At 32.2% G+C, this 22,498-nt stretch overlaps 2 protein-coding genes across 2 annotated transcripts in view; one reads left to right on the top strand and one right to left on the bottom strand.

The window, feature by feature from the left end:
* Positions 1 to 22,498, bottom strand: part of LOC129750601 (electron transfer flavoprotein beta subunit lysine methyltransferase-like) — a 324,916-nt gene that overhangs the window by 49,796 nt on the left and 252,622 nt on the right. The gene's annotated exons all lie outside the window — the stretch shown is intronic.
* The window catches only part of LOC129750599 (protein prickle-like), a 73,875-nt gene continuing 65,755 nt past the window's right edge, over positions 14,379 to 22,498 (top strand). Inside the window, exon 1 of the mRNA XM_055745563.1 lies at positions 14,379 to 15,325. Coding sequence (XP_055601538.1) covers positions 14,475 to 15,325 — 851 coding nt within the window. The 5' untranslated portion in view covers positions 14,379 to 14,474. The remainder of the gene's footprint in view (positions 15,326 to 22,498) is intronic.

Genomic DNA, 22,498 nt, shown 5'->3' with positions numbered 1-22,498 from the left:
AAAATTGTCAAAATTGTCAAAATTGTCAAAATTGTCAAAATTGTCAAAATTGTCAAAATTGTCAAAATTGTCAAAATTGTCAAAATTGTCAAAATTGTCAAAATTGTCAAAATTGTCAAAATTGTCAAAATTGTCAAAATTGTCAATATTGTCAAAATTGTCAAAATTGTCAAAATTGTCAAAATTGTCAAAATTGTCAAAATTGTCAAAATTTTTTAAAAATTGTCAAAATTGTCAAAATTGTCAAAATTTTCCAAATTTGTCAATATTGTCAAAATTGTCAAAATTGTCAAAATTGTCAAAATTGTCAAAATTGTCAAAATTGTCAAAATTGTCAAAATTGTCAAAATTGTCAAAATTGTCAAAATTGTCAAAATTGTCAAAATTGTCAAAATTGTCAAAATTGTCAAAATTGTCAAAATTGTCAAAATTGTCAAAATTGTCAAAATTGTCAAAATTGTCAAAATTGTCAAAATTGTCTAAATTGTCAAAATTGTCAAAATTGTCAAAATTGTCAAAATTGTCAAAATTGTCAAAAATTGTCAAAATTGTCAAAATTGTCAAAATTGTCAAAATTGTCAAAATTGTCAAAATTGTCAAAATTGTCAAAATTGTCAAAATTGTCAAAATTGTCAAAATTGTCAAAATTGTCAAAATTGTCAAAATTGTCAAAATTGTCAAAATTGTCAAAATTGTCAAAATTGTCAAAATTGTCAAAATTGTCAAAATTGTCAAAATTGTCAAAATTGTCAAAATTGTCAAAATTGTCAAAATTGTCAAAATTGTCAAAATTGTCAAAATTGTCAAAATTGTCAAAATTGTCAAAATTGTCAAAATTGTCAAAATTGTCAAAATTGTCAAAATTGTCAAAATTGTCAAAATTGTCAAAATTGTCAATATTGTCAAAATTGTCAAAATTGTCAAAATTGTCAAATTGTCAAAATTGTCAAAATTGTCAAAATTGTCAAAATTGTCAAAATTGTCAAAATTGTCAAAATTGTCAAAATTGTCAAAATTGTCAAAATTGTCAAAATTGTCAAAATTGTCAAAATTGTCAAAATTGTCAAAATTGTCAAAATTGTCAAAATTGTCAAAATTGTCAAAATTGTCAAAATTGTCAAAATTGTCAAAATTGTCAAAATTGTCAAAATTGTCAAAATTGTCAATATTGTCAAATTGTCAAAATTGTCAAAATTGTCAAAATTGTCAAAATTGTCAAAATTGTCAAAATTGTCAAAATTGTCAAAATTGTCAAAATTGTCAAAATTGTCAAAATTGTCAAAATTGTCAAAATTGTCAAAATTGTCAAAATTGTCAAAATTGTCAAAATTGTCAAAATTGTCAAATTGTCAAAATTGTCAAAATTGTCAAAATTGTCAAAATTGTCAAAATTGTCAAAATTGTCAAAATTGTCAAAATTGTCAAAATTGTCAAAATTGTCAAAATTGTCAAAATTGTCAAAATTGTCAAAATTGTCAAAATTGTCAAAATTGTCAAAATTGTCAAAATTGTCAAAATTGTCAAAATTGTCAAAATTGTCAAAATTGTCAAAATTGTCAAAATTGTCAAAATTGTCAAAATTGTCAAAATTGTCAAAATTGTCAAAATTGTCAAAATTGTCAAAATTGTCAAAATTGTCAAAATTGTCAAAATTGTCAAAATTGTCAAAATTGTCAAAATTGTCAAAATAGTCAAAATTGTCAAAATTGTCAAAATTGTCAAAATTGTCAAAATTGTCAAAATTGTCAAAATTGTCAAAATTGTCAAAATTGTCAAAATTGTCAAAATTGTCAAAATTGTCAAAATTGTCAAAATTGTCAAAATTGTCAAAATTGTCAAAATTGTCAAAATTGTCAAAATTGTCAAAATTGTCAAAATTGTCAAAATTGTCAAAATTGTCAAAATTGTCAAAATTGTCAAATTGTCAAAATTGTCAAAATTGTCAAAATTGTCAAAATTGTCAAAATTGTCAAAATTGTCAAAATTGTCAAAATTGTCAAAATTGTCAAAATTGTCAAAATTGTCAAAATTGTCAAAATTGTCAAAATTGTCAAAATTGTCAAAATTGTCAAAATTGTCAAAATTGTCAAAATTGTCAAAATTGTCAAAATTGTCAAAATTGTCAAAATTGTCAAAATTGTCAAAATTGTCAAAATTGTCAAAATTGTCAAAATTGTCAAAATTGTCAAAATTGTCAAAATTTTCCAAATTTGTCAATATTGTCAAAATTGTCAAAATTGTCAAAATTGTCAAAATTGTCAAAATTGTCAAATTGTCAAAATTGTCAAAATTGTCAAAATTGTCAAAATTGTCAAAATTGTCAAAATTGTCAAAATTGTCAAAATTGTCAAAATTGTCAAAATTGTCAAAATTGTCAAAATTGTCAAAATTGTCAAAATTGTCAAAATTGTCAAAATTGTCAAAATTGTCAAAATTGTCAAAATTGTCAAAATTGTCAAAATTGTCAAAATTGTCAAAATTGTCAAAATTGTCAAAATTGTCAAAATTGTCAAAATTGTCAAAATTGTCCAAATTGTCAAAATTGTCAAAATTGTCAAAATTGTCAAAATTGTCAAAATTGTCAAAATTGTCAAAATTGTCAAAATTGTCAAAATTGTCAAAATTGTCAAAATTGTCAAAATTGTCAAAATTGTCAAAATTGTCAAAATTGTCAAAATTGTCAAAATTGTCAATATTGTCAAAATTGTCAAAATTGTCAAAATTGTCAAAATTGTCAAAATTGTCAAAATTGTCAAAATTGTCAAAATTGTCAAAATTGTCAAAATTGTCAAAATTGTCAAAATTGTCAAAATTGTCAAAATTGTCAAAATTGTCAAAATTGTCAAAATTGTCAAAATTGTCAAAATTGTCAAAATTGTCAAAATTGTCAAAATTGTCAAAATTGTCAAAATTGTCAAAATTGTCAAAATTGTCAAAATTGTCAAAATTGTCAAAATTGTCAAAATTGTCAAAATTGTCAAAATTGTCAAAATTGTCAAAATTGTCAAAATTGTCAAAATTGTCAAAATTGTCAAAATTGTCAAAATTGTCAAAATTGTCAAAATTGTCAAAATTGTCAAAATTGTCAAAATTGTCAAAATTGTCAAAATTGTCAAAATTGTCAAAATTGTCAAAATTGTCAAAATTGTCAAAATTGTCAAAATTGTCAAAATTGTCAAAATTGTCAAAATTGTCAAAATTGTCAAAATTGTCAAAATTGTCAAAGTTGTCAAAATTGTCAAAATTGTCAAAATTGTCAAAATTGTCAAAATTGTCAAAATTGTCAAAATTGTCAAAATTGTCAAAATTGTCAAAATTGTCAAAATTGTCAAAATTGTCAAAATTGTCAAAATTGTCAAAATTGTCAAAATTGTCAAAATTGTCAAAATTGTCAAAATTGTCAAAATTGTCAAAATTGTCAAAATTGTCAAAATTGTCAAAATTGTCAAAATTGTCAAAATTGTCAAAATTGTCAAAATTGTCAAAATTGTCAAAATTGTCAAAATTGTCAAAATTGTCAAAATTGTCAAAATTGTCAAAATTGTCAAAATTGTCAAAATTGTCAAATTGTCAAAATTTTCAAAATTGTCAAAATTGTCAAAATTGTCAAAATTGTCAAAATTGTCAAAATTGTCAAAATTGTCAAAATTGTCAAAATTGTCAAAATTGTCAAAATTGTCAAAATTGTCAAAATTGTCAAAATTTTTTAAAAATTGTCAAAATTGTCAAAATTGTCAAAATTTTCCAAATTTGTCAATATTGTCAAAATTGTCAAAATTGTCAAAATTGTCAAAATTGTCAAAATTGTCAAAATTGTCAAAATTGTCAAAATTGTCAAAATTGTCAAAATTGTCAAAATTGTCAAAATTGTCAAAATTGTCAAAATTGTCAAAATTGTCAAAATTGTCAAAATTGTCAAAATTGTCAAAATTGTCAAAATTGTCAAAATTGTCAAAATTGTCAAAATTGTCAAAATTGTCAAAATTGTCAAAATTGTCAAAATTGTCAAAATTGTCAAAATTGTCAAAATTGTCAAAATTGTCAAAATTGTCAAAATTGTCAAAATTGTCAAAATTGTCAAAATTGTCAAAATTGTCAAAATTGTCAAAATTGTCAAAATTGTCAAAATTGTCAAAATTGTCAAAATTGTCAAAATTGTCAAAATTGTCAAAATTGTCAAAATTGTCAAAATTGTCAAAATTGTCAAAATTGTCAAAATTGTCAAAATTGTCAAAATTGTCAAAATTGTCAATATTGTCAAAATTGTCAAAATTGTCAAAATTGTCAAAATTGTCAAAATTGTCAAAATTGTCAAAATTGTCAAAATTGTCAAAATTGTCAAAATTGTCAAAATTGTCAAAATTGACAAAATTGACAAAATTGTCAAAATTTTTCAAAACTGTCAAAATTGTCAAAGTTGTCAAAATTGTCAAAATTGTCAAAATTGTCAAACTTTTCATAATTGTTTAAATGGCTGATGTTGTCGTATTTTATGTTCAAACTTTCTGTGGCTTTAGGGAGAGTCTTCTAGTAAAATCAACCAGTCAAAATCTAACATATCTGTTAAAAATTCCGGTCTCATGGATCTTTTTTTGGTTTTAAACTTTCAACGAGTTTCCAGCTTTATCTATACCTTATTAGCCGCACAACGAAATAAACAAAACGAAACAATGCTCAGCAATAGTCCCATTCAGCGGCTGGTCTCGAACCAACAATCTTGATCAATTTTTCAGTTCGATTCGCAATTCAGCGGAAAAAATCTCACCTCGAAACGACAGCGCGACTTAAGCTCCGAAGATCATCTGCATTTTTATGATCCTTTCAAAGAGAGCGTTTGCCTGCCTTTTATTTCCCAACGCCCATTTCCAACCATTTGAAACCTTTGAAACAGAAAAAAAAACAAATAAAATCCAGGCGCATTTCTCCATTCAAATTCCAAACCACAGAAAAGCTTAAGTTAACCGACAGCTGCTTGGCTGCTCTAATCACAGCCCAAGGATCGTGGCATTTTTCGGGAAATTGCTGGTTGCCATTTTCCAATGGCCGACAGACTCGACTTGCGCAAGCTTTAATCCGAAAATTCCAATCATTTAAACCAACTAGCAGGTACTACAAATGGCTGCCGTTTCACACTCTTGTGTGTTGGGTGTTACTTCTAGGATGTTATTCAAAAACAAACGAAAGAAATAAACTCAATGACCAGTCCTGCTTTCAGTCAGGTTTGGGTTAATGGAACCCTGTGCTCAGATTGGAAGAGCCAAGTGTCTGGTTTGGGGTGTTATTTGTATCTGCTTTTATTGGGGCCCGGATTTCTGAAATGGCTGTCAGCAGTGACAAAACAGCTTGAAGCAAAGCAGTGGAGGCGGTCGGCAGCCATCAGAAGAAGTTGATCGTATTTTACATAATTAAACGATTGTTGAGTAGTGATCGCCTTACTTGGGTTGGTGCCGTTGCTGGTGGGTTTCCATATCAGGCATCAAACGATTAGAACTGGAAACGGCTTTCCAGCCGGAAACAAGCTGCCGCTGTTTTTATGTTTTTTTTTTAATTCTGGAACATTTCTGAACTAGATTAATGATGTGTGGAGAGCCCAACTTGGGGTTAAAATGAAATACCGCTGTTATATCAGAATAATTTTTTGTTTTGAAATTTTATGCTTATATTCCAAAGACAACAATGAAAACTAAGATTCTGATCTCAAGAACGACTTATAGCAAGATCAAGCTTAAATTTTTGAAATAAGGATTTAAAAAAAATTATCCTTTTTTGAGCCTTCAGATTTCGTAGACAATTTAAATGCTCGTTATAAACAAACATTAGAAACTTTTTGTGACCAGGTATCTTAAAAAGATTCACATGCTTCAAGGTGTTCAAAATTTACTATAAACAAGCCTGACGACGTATCAACATAGAACGGAAGTCTCAAGATTCAACAACTTATGACAAACAAAAATAATTAATTATAATTAACAGAAACAATTTCAAACTACGAACAGGTTGCAAAGGCTTTGAATGTAAACATTACGAAGCAAAAAATTTCACGCCCTTTGAAAATGTTGAAAAAGGCATATTCTTGTAGTTAGGCAAAAAAAAACGAGAGAATTACTGAAACTTTTAATTTTCTATTACCTTAAAAATTTGTATGCAAACCTCAGCAGGATTTGGGCTCAAAAAGGACCTTGGGTTCGTTTGCCATGATTTGCCTTACTTATTTCCCTACAAAATTGAAACTCGTTGCTCCAAAAAAAATTCAAGGCTGTCAAAACAACCAAAAAATGATATGAGAAATGATAAAATTTGTAATTATCCATGCAGCGGTCCAGTCATTACTTTTTTGACTCCTCATTAGAGTGCCCCAAATGACCCGACTTTTGAAAAAGTTATGCGCTGCAGGCTAAAATTGGTCCTAGGCCTAGTACAAGATCTCATGCAAAATTTGGGCGAGATCGGATCACGGGAAGGGGTCGCTCAACGAGCCTGAAGTTTGTATGGGATTTTGAGACATTTTGTTCGGGAGAAACATGAAAAACCAGTTTTTCATCAATAACTTTGGTTCCCGTCGGCCGATTTCTTTCAAAAACGGGTTTTCTTAAAGCCTAAATTATGAAAAACATTTCATCCGAAGACTGCATATCGATAAAAGTTAAGACAAAAAAGTTATTGGACTTCCAAAATGGGCTAACTTTTTTACGGTGGTATTCATCACTGCTAATGAGGCGTCAATAAGTTCGACCGCCCCTACTCATTTACAGTGATGAATACCATCCTTGAAAAAGTTAGCCCATTTTGGAAGCCTAATAACTTTTTTGTCTTAACTCTTATCGATATGCAAACTTCGGATGAAATGTTTTTCATAGTTTAGGCTTTAAGAAAACCCGTTTTTGAAAGAAATCGACCGACGGGAACCAAATTTATTGATGAAAAACTGGTTTTTCATGTTTCTCCCGAACAAAATGTCTCAAAATCCCATACAAACTTCAGGCTCTTTGAGCGACCCCTTCCCGTGATCCGATCTGGCCCAAATTTGGCATGAGATCTTGTACTAGGCCTAGGATCAATTTTAGCCTGTAGCGCATAACATTTCACAGGTTTTGAATTTCCCATACAAATTTGGGGCAGTCTACTCCTCATGTTTTAATAAGTACTTATTTTTTGGGTTAATCATAACAGAATTAATAATATATCAAAAAATATCAACTTTAAGGTTACATGACCCATCAAGGACACAAAACTGCAATCGTCGACTGTCAGTGGAAGTCAACTTGTTTTTAACACCTTAGAGGTTGAAATGAAGTCGGTCTTCTAAACTCAAACAGCTGAAAGATGTCATTCCGTGGGCTGAATTCCGTATCTCACCAAATAACTTGTTGAGTTATTTAAAGTGTTGAGCTTGAATTTGAACTACTGAAATTTTTTTTATTCCAAAGCAACTGGATTCCGGAATGTTGTTGGCTGTGTTAAATGTTTCAAGCAAAAGAACTTTTATCGCTTAGAAGGAAACCTTTATTTTTAATAATTCTGTCTTTTCTTAAAAAAAAAAAGTTTCATAATCTTTCTTCATAAAAAGCAGTTCTCAGAAGTGAAAAAATGGAAAATATTCAAATAATAGAGTCTATTATCTATTTTTAGATCTATTTTTTTTTGCTATTTTAGTTTATAACTCATGAGATCAGTCTATATAGTTTAGTGATCGGCAATCTTTTGAGACAGAAGAGCCAAAACATAAAATTTTTCAAAGTTTCCAACTTTGAAAAAGCTGCATTATTGTTTTCTGGCCGAAATTAAGTAAATCGGCAAAATTAAGTGATCCTCAGTACTTATATTCTTCTAACTTGGTTTGAAAAAGTGAAAGATATGGACATATTGATATAAGTAGAATATTTATACTTTTTCGGGCAATACAAGAACATCATTTAAAAAACAATTTTTTTTAAATGAATTCAACATCTCCTTAATTTTAACTTATCATTGATGTGGACGAAAAATTTCATCTTCTCCAATTATGCGAAGACCTTTTTTTTAATTATCAAATTTAACTTCATGTGTCTGCAAAACTCACACATAAAAACGGTCGTTATTTTATTTCAGAATAGATTTCTATTTATTTAAGTTAAATAACGAAATAAATTCAGTACAATTCCGACTAATCCTTCATTTACTTATTCATACTTGCTACAACTTAGATTGTCAAAATGACCTCAGGTTTTAACAAATATAAATCTATAGTTCTGTGATTCCGTAGGTTTAATTGAAATTCGAGTCAAATGATAAGTGATCCTTACGTTCAAAGTATTTCCAGAATCAAAGATTAAAATAAAATATGGAAGTGTTAAGAAAGGGTTGAAATTTCAAACTAGAACCTAATAAACGAAATACGAGTCAATCTGAAATATAAAATGAATAATTTGTTAGTTCCGTGACTATACTTCATTCTTATTGTTGGTGCTTTGGCAGGTTTTTGAAATATGATCCTTAGACCGCTACAAGTGTAAATTTAATATTCTGAAATTTTTAAACCCTCCATAACTTTTTTTAGTTGTTTTTGCTGCCAGGAATAGAAATTAAAATTTTGGATGCGATCCATCCAGTCTTGAATAAGCGCATCGAGTTTTAGTTTTGTATGGAAATGTATATGAGAAAACAAAATTTTGCATTCAGAAATCGTAAGAGATGTATTGAAAGTTCCAAAAATTATAACTTTGAATGAAAAATATTCCTTGATTCTTGCAGTACAATTCATATGAACGAAACACAACCCTAACTTTTACTTCAGAGTAGATATGCGATGTTTAACTTTTTTATTTGTTTTTGCGGTTTTTGACTGTTTATTTCAAAGCTGTGTAACCGTAGGATGAGAATAGAAAACCTCAAAAAACTGCTTTCGATAGCCTGGAAATTTTCAAAACTGTATAACCTTTGCAGAAACATTTCATTTGATTGTTATTCATAAGATGCTGTTCTAAACTCAGTTTTCGGAGCTGATTGGCATTCCTGTGAAGGTTCATCATTCTTAATGCTATTCAAGATACAGCTATCAGGATCGTTTGTCTTCATCTGTCTTGTTGTCACCTGGCTTCAATTTTCTTAGTTTGCATTTTTATTATTTAGATTTGATCAGTTTTTTTTCAAGACAACATGACTTAAAAGTGTCTTTCAACTACTAAATTTTATTTGAAAATGCTGTCAAAAATAATAAATTCTGAATTTTTAATTTCAGTTACATGTTTCTTTCATGAATTGAATTTAATTTATTCATTTCATGTGCTGATTTTCAGTTTTTTTTTTCAAATATTAAATGCATATTATTTTAAAATCATTTTATCAAGTTCTGATGATTTGTGTTTTTAAATCATATAACACAATAGAATAAGATTGATTGTCATTATTTTCCTTTTTCAAAGTCATTGCTCGTCAAAAATGTGAAAAAAATGAATTCATTGATTTATTCTTGAAAGACTTAACCCTTTTAATACAGATCCGAATCGCGGAATTTGCAAAAGTTTACAATAGTTGTAAATAAAACCAAACTAGAAATGATTTAACAAAGCACGGAAATACAAAATTATCAAAACAAGGTGTTTTACACATCAGGGTGAGTTCACGTTTTTATTTAAAAATTAAACAGATTTTATATGAAAATCAATTAAGAAAATAGAGTTCCATAGTATTCCACAAAATAAGTTGAATTCCTCGAAAATACAAGCATGCATCATAGATGAGTAAAAAACTAAAAACCTTTAGTAGTCTATTTTTGGTCATCTAAAGTTCAACTTTTTTGTAATAATGGATTAAAAATATTAACACGTTTTGGAGATAATTTGAATTAATCCAGCGTTGTTTTAAAACAGTATTAAGCATCAACAAGCTGCACAATGAAGTCATTAATTTTGATATTAATTCCGATGCAAAAACAGTGTCAAACTAGAAAAAAAGGTCAAATTAAACTTCAATGACATCTGAGATATTTGCTTTTTGGACGCTTCGGCTTGTTACTAAAGCTATGTCTATCCAGGAAGGTTGTCTTTTGGACCCATTAAAATCGTGATTTAAAATTCTTTATCTAAGATAAAAATTATCAATAATTATTTTTTATTTCATTACATAACCTCTGTGAATATAGTTTCTAACATTTTTTTTCCAAAAAACAAGTTTTTTTTAAATGAATTCAGATCTTATTCTATATTTGTGATTTTCAGCAGGTTTGTGTTCTTAACTGACTCTGATTGCATTTCATAATTAAATTTTGTATCAAGAATCAGAGTTATGAAACTGTGATTTCCTTCAGTTTGATTCCTAAATGAAATTCTCATATTGATATTTTAATCTTGATTATAAAACTTTATTTCGAGCTAAATCTGAGAATAAAATATCAACAAAAGTTATCATTTTTAATATTAAATTTCATAAATTGACCCCTGTGATAAAGTTTTCAATTTTTCTTAAATTAGTATGTATCAATGAATTCAGATCTTATTCTGAATTTGTTATTTTCACAAGGTATGTGTTTCTAAACTGACTCTGATTACATTTGAAAATTAAATTTTGAATCAAGATTCAAAGTTATGAAACTACGATCTCCTTCGATTTTATTCCTAAATGAAATTCTCATATTGATATTTTGATCTTGATTATAAAACATAAATTCGAGCTGATTCTGAAAACGAATTTAAAATTTTAATTCCGAGTCTGAATTTTGCATTTTGAGCCTAAATTCAAAATCTGACTTTAAATTCCAGACAAGAAATCCTATTAATTTTAAACCTAAAAGCAAAATTTGATCAGAACCCTCAACCAGAAATCTCTTACTTGATTCAAAAAGAATTTCAACGAAAATTTCGAATGATGAAATTGTTTCAGATTTTTCAATTCTAGAATCATTAAACTTTCTTATGTTCAAATATGAATTGAGGATAAAAATTTCAAGTCCAAATTTAAAATATGGTTTGAATTTTAAATATATTTTTTCATATTCCAAAGTGATGAGTTTTTAAATATCTTATTTTAATTTAAGATGCAAAATCAAGATTCGAATCAGGATTTAATTCCAATAATGATCGAAACTGAAAATCAAAAACAATAAACTGAATACCTACTTAATATAAATTTTTCCCCAATTATCCGGGTAAGGCAATCCGGGATATTTTATGTTGGAACTTTTTATAAACCGGGCATATAGTTTCAAAATTTTCTCCAGAATGTGGCCAATATCCAGGCAAATTTCGTAATTATTCCATTCAAATCAAGAAGAAAAACTCTTGAAACATTGATTTTTTTTCTTATCGAAACAAATCAGTCGATTTAAAATCATAATTTAGGCTTCTAAAAATTCGCTCTTGTTTATCTTGTCATCTTACTTCAAAAGATACGTTATTCAATGGACTTAATTTTAAATTTTTCTTTAATTTTGCGAGTGAAGTGAATAATCTGCTCAAAATTTGGGCAATCTGGCAAGCTCAGTCTAACTTTTTGGAGTCCGTTAGATTTTTTGGAGTCTAACTTTTGGAATTCAATATTCTTTCTATCAAAAAGTGAGATTTTTTATGAAAAACTTTGGCAAAATTTGGGACCTAGGATGAGATTTAAAAGTTTTGTACAAAGTTCGAAATCGAAATTGTTACTCATGACAAATTTTAGTTGTTCGTCAAAATTTGATTTAGAATTTAACATTTTATGTTTAGCGAAAAACATTTTGCTTGGACCCTCATGGAGGGGGTTTAACCCACAACCCCCCCCCCCTCCCCCCCCTTCCTAAGGCCATGCCCTCTGTATATTTTTGAGTCTCTGAAACTGATCGAGGGTAGAAAAAATAACTATAAATAGTGAAATAAACTTCAGCAACAGCAACTGTGGAATAGACTGCCCCAAATGACCCGACTTTTGAAAAAGTTATACGCTGCAGGCTAAAATTGATCCTGGGCCTAGTACAAGATCTCATGCCAAATTTGGGCCAGATCGGATCACGGGAAGGGGTCGCTCAACGAGCCTGAAGTTTGTATGAGATTTTGAGACATTTTGTTCGAGAGAAACATGAAAAACTAGCTTTTCGTCAATAACTTTTGTCTCCTTCGGTCGATTTCTTTCAAAAACGGGTTTTCTTAAAGCCTAAACTATGACAAATATTTTATCCGAAGACTGCATTTCGATAAGAGCTAAGATAAAAAAGTTATTAGGCTTCAAAAATTGACTAACTTTTTTTACGGTGGTATTCATCACTGTTAATGAGGCGTCAATATGTTCGACCGCCCCGACTCGTTAACAGTGATGAATACCATCCTTAAAAAAGTTAGCCCATTTTTGAAGCCTTATAACTTTTTTATCTTAACTCTAATCGGAATGCAGTCTTCGGATAAAATATTTTTCATAATTCAGATTTTAGGAAAAACCGTTTTTGAAAGAAATTGGCCGACGGGAACCAAAGTTATTGACGAAATACTGGTTTTCATGTTTCTCCCGAACAAAATGTCTCAAAATCCCATACAAACTTCAGGCTCGTTGAGCGACCCCTTCCCGTGATCCGATCTGGCCCAAATTTGGCATGAGATCTTGTACTAGGACTAGGATCAATTTTAGCCTGCAGCGCATAACATTTCACAGGTTTTGAATTTCCCATACAAATTTGGGGCAGTCTACTGTGGAAGCTGTGGATTTGATTTTCTTCCTTGATGATTCAAGCATCAGCCACTGATTTACTTTAAATTTAAGCTTAAAAAACTGTTAAACATTGAGATATGCTACAATAGACAGAGTCGATTTGGGGTCATTTTTGAATTTATCAAAATTTGAGATCTAAAAAGCTTTGTTCTGGGCCAAAACTCATTTATGATTTTTTGCAAAAATTTTTAAGTAACGTTTACATGAATAAATTTGAAATTTTAGGTTTGTATGAAAAAACTGAATATTTTGTACTGGAAAATCAACATCATTGGTGTTTCTTCTGTGGGTCTGAGCCTGCTAATGTTTTTGTGCAAATTTATAAATTCTTTGCTGGAGATTTTCTGCTGAACAACTTCGTTGAAGACCGTACCTTCGTTTTTTTTTAGACAAAAAAGTTATTAGGTGTTGAATTGGGGCGTGTTTTTTGGCTTTGAAAAACAATAAAGCTGGGTGCTTAGCGATGAGTTCTTTTCGTGCAACTCCGTGAGACACCAGCAGTGATGTCAATTGAATTTATTGTTTTTCGAAGTTGAAGTCTTCCAAAAAGTTGTTCAGCGGAAAATTTCCTGTAGAGATTTCATAAATTGACACAAAAACTATTAACAGGCTTGACTCCATAGAAGAATCAAAAGTGCTGTTGATATTAAATTTTTACATACGTTCCTTCAATATTCTGCACAAAAATCATAGATGGGTTTTTGAATCAAAACGAAGCTTTTTAGACCACAGGATCGACTCAAGCTAAGTCAAATACCACAATGCACAGCATTATGATCATTCAACCGGAAAAACTAGTTCCAATCCAATAAAACAAATAAAAACCACCAATCATGTCACAAATGTTCTGTCGTCAAAAAAAACTTAAGTTAAAACATAAACCAACTCATCGAGAGCAATAAGGTTAAAGACCATTCCAAAGAAGAAGAAAAATAGTGTTTAAATGTCTGACCATTTCACCTTTTACAAGCTGAAAAGCCATGCCACAAACCTCGGGGAACATGGATTGTTCCATGGACAGGGCAGTCCACAACAAAAACAAGACCTCTAACAAGAGAAGGGGGAGGGAGATCATAAACCAAGAATCGCCAATATCTATGCAACAATCAGAGGGCGGAGAAGAGAGGTCCAATAACAAAAATTCCAAACAAGCTGCCAAACGGGCCCTGGTACGGATTTTTTTCATTGACCATTCCGGAATGGCACCTTGTTTAGTAATGGCGAGAGATGGAAAAATTAAATAATAAAAAAATGCACCATTAAATGTAACGATTTATTCAATGCGTTGAACATTTGCCTCGTTGCCTGGACCAGTGGGTCTTCTCATCCTAAGAAAGGTACAACATGGAAGATGGTAGTCGAGAGCAAATTGGTGACTCTTTCGAAGGTGGATGGGAGGTTCTAAACATAGTTGAGGGAAGGAAAACGAAGCCGAGGGGACCGGGGGATGCGTTTTTTATATCTCGTCAACTTAATTAAAATAAGCACCGGACAAACACTTTGGCTAACTGCTGCTGCTGCTGATGCTTTTCGAGAGTGAGTTGGTGAGAAGTGGGTGCGAAGAAGTGAAAAACCAAAAACGAGTAGTTTTTTTTTCAAGAGGTGGCACTTCGCCCACGCAACTCGCTCCATTGAACCTGCTTCGGAGGGACTTGTTATTAGTGACCAGTCATGAAAACGTGGGCGGATATTTATGCGGTATTGTTCACAGGTCTACTGAAGGTGTTTTCGGTGGTGTTGTTGAAGAAAAAAAAAGTGTGAAGAAACAAGTGTCACAGTGGATTGGACGACAAAATTCCACTTGAGCGAGATAGAGGTGTGAAATGAGTACAAATGAGCAAACTGCTACATCGGTAACGACTCTGACGACGACGGCCAAGTCCGGCGGTGGATCTTCCGGCAATGGGGCACTGCAGCAGGTTGCCGGGGGCAAGCAATGGTGGAAGGTTTGCTTCTTGTACGGCAACCAAGACAAGTACTACAGGCAGATCTACGCCAAGGCAGCCTCGGAACGAATCGCTCAGGCCAACAACAGCAATGGCCAGTCAAATTCGGGCGGCGGCAAGTCGGCCATCATCTTCCCCACGAAACAGCATCGACCAATTCTTCTCAATGGCGAGGGAAGTCAGCGGAAGAGTTCCGCTGAAACGGCCAACGGGAGCAAGAAACGAGTCACCGTTCTTGACGATTCGTTCCTTCTGGGAGTCAGCGAAGATGAGCAACGATCCGACAGTGGAATCAACATTGATGCCTCAAACCCTCCGGATGATCTAATCCCTCCACCTTCTTTAATGCCGCCGCCGTTGGCGGCCATCAACAGGCTCCCCGGGAGTAGTTCCGGACCCGGGATGCGACGAAATTTCCATCTCAACAGCGAAGAGCTGAGGCTGTTGAACTCGGAACGGCCTATCCCGGTCCTCAGCGGGGGACAATCCCAAGTTCCACCACCGGCACCCGGTTCAAGGTCTTCACCGGCCAGCTACTCATCTTCCTCTCCCATCGGGGGATCCCTGCTAATGACCGCTGCCAGCAGCCCAAACCGTGGGATTGCACCCAATCCGTCATCGTCATCAAACGGTGGTGCTGCAGTGGCAGGATCGCCAATGTGTCCACCAGACGTACTGGGTCAAACCCTTGGACAGTTCGAAGTCGGCGGCTCCACCAACAATAATAAGTGAGTAAACCATTGACTACGATTTATGAGGGTGTCTCATCGCTCGAGCTTTTGTTTTTGTTTTTTTTTTTATAACATTGAAGTGCCCCCCGCCGAAGGCGATTTCACATGACCAGACATCACTAGGGGGTTGGGCAATTGTCTAATAAATCTTTCGAATTACTAGTCGTGGAATAAATTTTGTGTGACGGATGAATTGCCGGTTCAGATTTGATAAAATTTGAATTAGCACTCCGAATGGGAAGACCCAAGTTATGAAATTGGATTTCGTAATTGCGATGCGCACCGTCAGAGAAATAAAAGTTTAACTGGAATTGATAACGAGTTATGGAAAAGATTAATCGCAGATTTTTTTTTCACTAAAATTTTTTAAACCTTGAAAATATTCTGAATATGAAATTCAAAAAACAAGCATAACGAGGCGAATAAAAACAAAACAAAATGAAGAGAAAAAAATGAAAAAATAAATGATAAAAATAAGACATCACATACATAAATTTGAAAAATTTGTAGAATTGAAGATTTAAAGATAAAAACAAAACAGAAATGACGCAAAATTTGGACAGAAGTGAGGCAGAAATGGGTCAGAGATGAGACAGAAATGAGACAGAAATGAGACAGAAATGAGACAGAAATGAGACAGAAATGAGACAAAAATGAGACAGAAATAAGACAGAAACAAGACAGTAATAAAACAGAATTGAGATGGAAATTAAAAATGAATGCGGGAGAAATCAGACAGAAATGAGACAGAAAGAAAAAAGTTATGTGACAGAAATAAGACAGAAATGAGACAGAATTGAGAAAAAATTGAGACAGAAATGAGACAAAAATAAGACAGAAATGAGATAGAAATGAGACAGGAATGAGACAAAAATGAGACAGAAATGGGACAAAAATGAGACAGAAATAAGACAATAATAAAACAGAATTTAGACGGAAATTCAAAATAAATGCGGAAGAAATCAGACAGAATTGAGACAAAAAGAAAACAGTAATGACACAGAAATGAGACAAGAATGAAACAAAAATGAGACAGAAATGAGACAGAAATGAGACAGGAATGAAACAGAAATGAGACAGAAATAAGACAAAAATGAGACAGAAATGAGACAAAAATGAGACAGAAATGAGACAGAATTGAGACAGTAATAAAAAAGAATTGAGATGGAAATTTAAAATAAATGCGGGAAAAATGAGACAGAAAGAAAACAAAAATGAGACAGAAAAAAGACGGAAATGGGACAGAAATTAGACAGAAACGAGACAGAAATGGAACAGAATTGAGACAAAATTGAGACAGAAATGAGACAAAAATGAGACCAAATTGAGATAGAAATGAGACAGTAATGAGACAGAAATGGGACAAAATGAGACAGAAGTTAATCAGTAATAAAACATAATTGAGACGGAAATTAAAAATAAATGCAGAAGAAATCAGACAGAAATGAGACAGAAAGAAATCAGAAATGAAACAGAAATGAGACAAAAATGAAACAAAAATAAGGCAGAAATGAGATAGAAATGAGACAGTAATGAGACAGAAATGAAACAGAAATGGGACAGAAATATGACAGAATTGAGACGGAAATTAAAAATCAATGCGGAAGAAATTAAAAAGAAATAATACGGAAATGACAAAAATGACAAAAATGACAAAAATGACAAAAATTACAAAAATGACAAAAATGACAAAAATGACAAAAATGACAAAAATGACAAAAATGACAAAAATGACAAAAATGACAAAAATGACAAAAATGACAAAAATGACAAAAATGACAAAAATGACAAAAATGACAAAAATGACAAAAATGACAAAAATGACAAAAATGACAAAAATGACAAAAATGACAAAAATGACAAAAATGACAAAAATGACAAAAATGACAAAAATGACAAAAATGACAAAAATGACAAAAATGACAAAAATGACAAAAATGACAAAAATGACAAAAATGACAAAAATGACAAAAATGACAAAAATGACAAAAATGACAAAAATGACAAAAATGACAAAAATGACAAAAATGACAAAAATGACAAAAATGACAAAAATGACAAAAATGACAAAAATGACAAAAATGACAAAAATGACAAAAATGACAAAAATGACAAAAATGACAAAAATGACAAAAATGACAAAAATGACAAAAATGACAAAAATGACAAAAATGACAAAAATGACAAAAATGACACAAATGACAAAAATGACAAAAATGACAAAAATGACAAAGATGACAAAGATGACAAAAATGACAAAAATGACAAAAATGACAAAAATGATAAAAATGACAAAAATGACAAAAATGACAAAAATGACAAAAATGACAAAAATGACAAAAATGACAAAAATGACAAAAATGACAAAAATGACAAAAATGACAAAAATGACAAAAATGACAAAAATGACAAAAATGACAAAAATGACAAAAATGACAAAAATGACAAAAATGACAAAAATGACAAAAATGACAAAAATGACAAAAATGACAAAAATGACAAAAATGACAAAAATGACAAAAATGACAAAAATGACAAAAATGACAAAAATGACAAAAATGACAAAAATGACAAAAATGACAAAAATGACAAAAATGAAAAAAATGAAAAAAATGAAAAAAAATGACAAAAATGACAAAAATGACAAAAATGACAAAAATGACAAAAATGACAAAAATGACAAAAATGACAAAAATGACAAAAATGACAAAAATGACAAAAATGACAAAAATGACAAAAATGACAAAAATGAAAAAAATGAAAAAAAATGACAAAAATGACAAAAATGACAAAAATGACAAAAATGACAAAAATGTCAAAAATGACAAAAAATGACAAAAAATGACAAAAATGACAAAAATGACAAAAATGACAAAAAATGACAAAAAATGACAAAAAATGACAAAAATGACAAAAATGACAAAAATGACAAAAATGACAAAAATGAAAAAAAAATGACAAAAATGACAAAACTGACACAATAAAAAAAATGCTAAATTGAGACAGAATATGAATAAATAAGAAAAAAAAATGACAAAAATGACAAAAATGACAAAAATGACAAAAATGACAAAAATGACAAAAATGACAAAAATGACAAAAATGACAAAAATGACAAAAATGACAAAAATGACAAAAATGACAAAAATGACAAAAATGACAAAAATGACAAAAATGACAAAAATGACAAAAATGACAAAAAATGACAAAAAATGACAAAAAATGACAAAAAATGACAAAAATGACAAAAATGACAAAAATGACAAAAATGACAAAAATGAAAAAAAAATGACAAAAATGACAAAACTGACACAATAAAAAAAATGCTAAATTGAGACAGAATATGAATAAATAAGAAAAAAAAATGACAAAAATGACAAGAATGACAAAACTGACACAATAAAAAAAATGCTAAATTGAGACAGAATATGAATAAATGAGGAAAAAAAAGTTGAAAAAGGCACAAAAATTCTTTAAGAATCGAAATCTTTCCGGAACGGAATTTTCAGCATGGAACAGTTGTTCGCTTATCAATACGAAAAAAATCTTTGGCAATAAAAAAAAAATTGTTTCCAATTGGATACCAAATCGAAAATTAAAAAAAAGGCCAGCTTAGTCATAAACTTTCCATTCATTGATACCAAACCCTTGAAAAGTTAGTTTTTGATGTCGATCGCTATCAACACAAAACTCCCTTCACGGAGGCATTAATCATCGTTGATAGATTTAGTAGTACTCATGTTGAATTATGTAATGCACTAGGAGTTGCACGACCGTATTTCCACAATCTTAATCCCCCTGGTAAAAATCAGCGGAGAAAAAAAGAAGGGTAACATCGAATTCAATCTCGGCGTCTAAGCCAAAAAACCCACTCACCCAAAGTCACGCACAGTCTTCACTAGGCTTAATTTATAGTACGTCAGTAAAAGCCAGAGCTGCAACCATCTACTTTGCGGGGATTAATCTATCGCTACTGATCTCAATTTTTTTTCCTTCTGCTGCAGCAAGACGCAACACAAAATCTCTGCGAAAATCTTAAAGTCACCCCCCGCGGAAAGCAGGCAACCCCACGAATTGCACAACTTTTCGAAAACAACAACAAACTTGTTGTATTGCTTTCGGTTGCAATTTTTTAAGAGTCTTCGTAACCTATCAGTCCCAAAGCCTGAGGGTGGGCCAGCTTCAAACAACCCCCCTGAGGCGTTGTACCAGCTTCGGGGAGATAGACTCAGGAGAAAGCATATTCGACCCAAACTAAAAATTTAAAAAAAAAACCGCCAAAATTCAATGATGGATGTCGCAACATGATCGTTGATTGCAGCCTTCATTGACTTCATTCATTCCTCCGTTCTTCATTCGGATAGGTGTGGTGAATACGAAATAAAACAAGAGGGCCTTTTGTCTTCCGTCCAACAACTAATTATGACCCTGCGCCGGGCCAAGTGAAGTGGGATGGGGTGAAGATGTTACCGAGTTGTACCTGTGCGGTTGTCAGTCGTGTCATTTCTCACAGTTCTGACGTTTTATTACCCTCGACGGGGTACTTCTGTAGAAGGTTGTTGTGCAAAAACCTGTTTTGAGGGGTAGAAATGAACACGCATAGAGGTGCGTCTTTCTCTTGGCTTTAATTATTAAATTTTTTGGTTTAGGACTAGGACTAGGACATGGACTTGGACTTGGACTAGGACTTGGGCTAGGACTTGGACTAGGACTTGGACTTGGACTTGGACTAGGACTTGGACTAGGACTTGGACTAGAACTTGGACTAGAACTTGGACTAGGACTTGGACTAGGACTTGGACTAGGACTTGGACTAGGACTTGGACTAGGACTAAGACTAGGACTTAGACTAGGACTAAGACTAGGACTAAGACTAGGACTAAGACTAGGACTAAGACTAGGACTAAGACTAGGACTAAGACTAGGACTAAGACTAGGACTAAGACTAGGACTAAGACTAGGACTAAGACTAGGACTAAGACTAGGACTAAGACTAGGACTAAGACTAGGACTAAGACTAGGACTAAGACTAGGACTAAGACTAGGACTAAGACTAGGACTAAGACTAGGACTAAGACTAGGACTAAGACTAGGACTAAGACTAGGACTAAGACTAGGACTAAGACTAGGACTAAGACTAGGGCTCAGACTAGGACTAAGACTAGGACTAAGACTAGGACTAAGACTAGGACTAAGACTAGGACTAAGACTAGGACTAAGACTAGGACTAAGACTAGGACTAAGACTAGGACTAAGACTAGGACAAAGACTAGGACTAAGACTAGGACTAAGACTAGGACTAAGACTAGGGCTCAGACTAGGACTAAGACTAGGACTAAGACTAGGACTAAGACTAGGACTAAGACTAGGACTAAGACTAGGACTAAGACTAGGACTAAGACTAGGACTAAGACTAGGACTAAGACTAAGACTAAGACTAGGACTAAGACTAGGACTAAGACTAGGACTAAGACTAGGACTAAGACTAGGACTAAGACTAGGACTAAGACTAGGACTAAGACTAGGACTAAGACTAGGACTAAGACTAGGACTAAGACTAGGACTAAGACTAGGACTAAGACTAGGACTAAGACTAGGGCTCAGACTAGGACTAAGACTAGGACTAAGACTAGGACTAAGACTAGGACTAAGACTAGGACTAAGACTAGGACTAAGACTAGGACTAAGACTAGGACTAAGACTAGGACTAAGACTAGGACCAAGACTAGGGCTAAGACTAGGAATTAGATTAGGACTAAAACTAAGACTGAGACTACGACTAAGATTAGGACTAAGACTAGCACTTTAACTAGGACTAGGTCTAAGACTAAGACCTTGACTTAAACTGGACTAAGACAAGGAATTAGACTAGGGTTGGGTGAGGACTAAGACTAGAACTAAGACTGGACCAACACTAGAATGTAGGCTAGGACTAGGTTTCAACTTCGACTAGGACTAACATAAGAGTTAGAAATAAAAATCAGGTCACGGATAAGTCTACAATAAGCTAGGACTAAGACTAAGAATAGAGCTAAGACTGAACTAGGACTTACAATTGGAGTAAAACTTTGGCTAGGACTCGAATTTGTACAGTGTGTGTACTAGGTCTAGGACCAGAACGCAGAACTACGACGAAACCTAGAATGAGTCAAATTGAAAATAAGGAATCAAAACTCAAATTTTAAAACCGACTTTTCAGGAGGACCTTTCATTTTCTGATATAATTCAGATTTAAAAACATATTGTTTGAAAATCTAACTGCAAAAGAATGCCATGAATGGTTTGTCCGTATCTGACCTAATTTTACCGGAAAAATCTCGAAGCTGCGGCTTGATTAGTCGCCCGAAAGATGTTCATCAAACGACCGTGTCGGTCCATCATCAATTTATGAATATGGAATGCCATTTTTTAAAACCTTTCTTTAAGCTGCTGCTTCTCTATCGCTGAATAAACAAAATCAAATTTACAACCATCACACACAATCTTTGAGGGTTCCTTAGAGAGTTGAAAGAGGTGGAGGTAGGTGCCTGGTTTCGGGGATTTTAGCATTTGAATGGTCCCCTAAAAACACGCCATTTAGAGGTGGCAAAACTGGTTCCATTTTTTCACGTTTTTTTCTCTGGCCTTCCTCCTTAAGAGGGAAAATTTAAAAGGCCACACCATCAGATCATCTGGAACGGGAGATCTAAAAAGCCAAACAAAAAAAATAGTCAAAAGCTAAAAGGGCCATAAATTTGGGCGATCAAACAGTTGGACTGATTACTGTGAGTGGCGTTTTATTTTGCTTAAAATAGTTTCTTTTTGTATCTGTCTCTTTCTGCGAATAGATCGATTTTTATGGACTTTTTTTGTCGTGGCCTTTTTTTGTTTTCAGTCCGTGGTTTGGCTAATTTGTACGGCGCGGTTGATGAGAAGGTTTGTTTTTATGGACGCTTCCTTCTTTCTCTTCGAATCGAACATGAGCAATGCGGAGCTATCAAAATGCTTGTCAAGAGATGAAAGACACGGATTATCCGGTCGAGTGGCATCCGGAATGTCAACTTTTGAGAGTTTGTGTTTGAATTAATGATTGACCAATTCAAGACAAAACTTTGAACATATTTTTTAAATTAAAGAATTAAACGACAAATATTCAAAGACAAAATTTCTGAAGTTTTAAAATGGAATCAT

Source organism: Uranotaenia lowii, chromosome 3 (genome assembly GCF_029784155.1).
Source record: "Uranotaenia lowii strain MFRU-FL chromosome 3, ASM2978415v1, whole genome shotgun sequence".
NCBI lineage: Eukaryota > Metazoa > Arthropoda > Insecta > Diptera > Culicidae > Uranotaenia > Uranotaenia lowii.
Note: the sequence above shows the minus strand (reverse complement) of the source record. Positions and strands in the feature narration are given on the sequence as shown.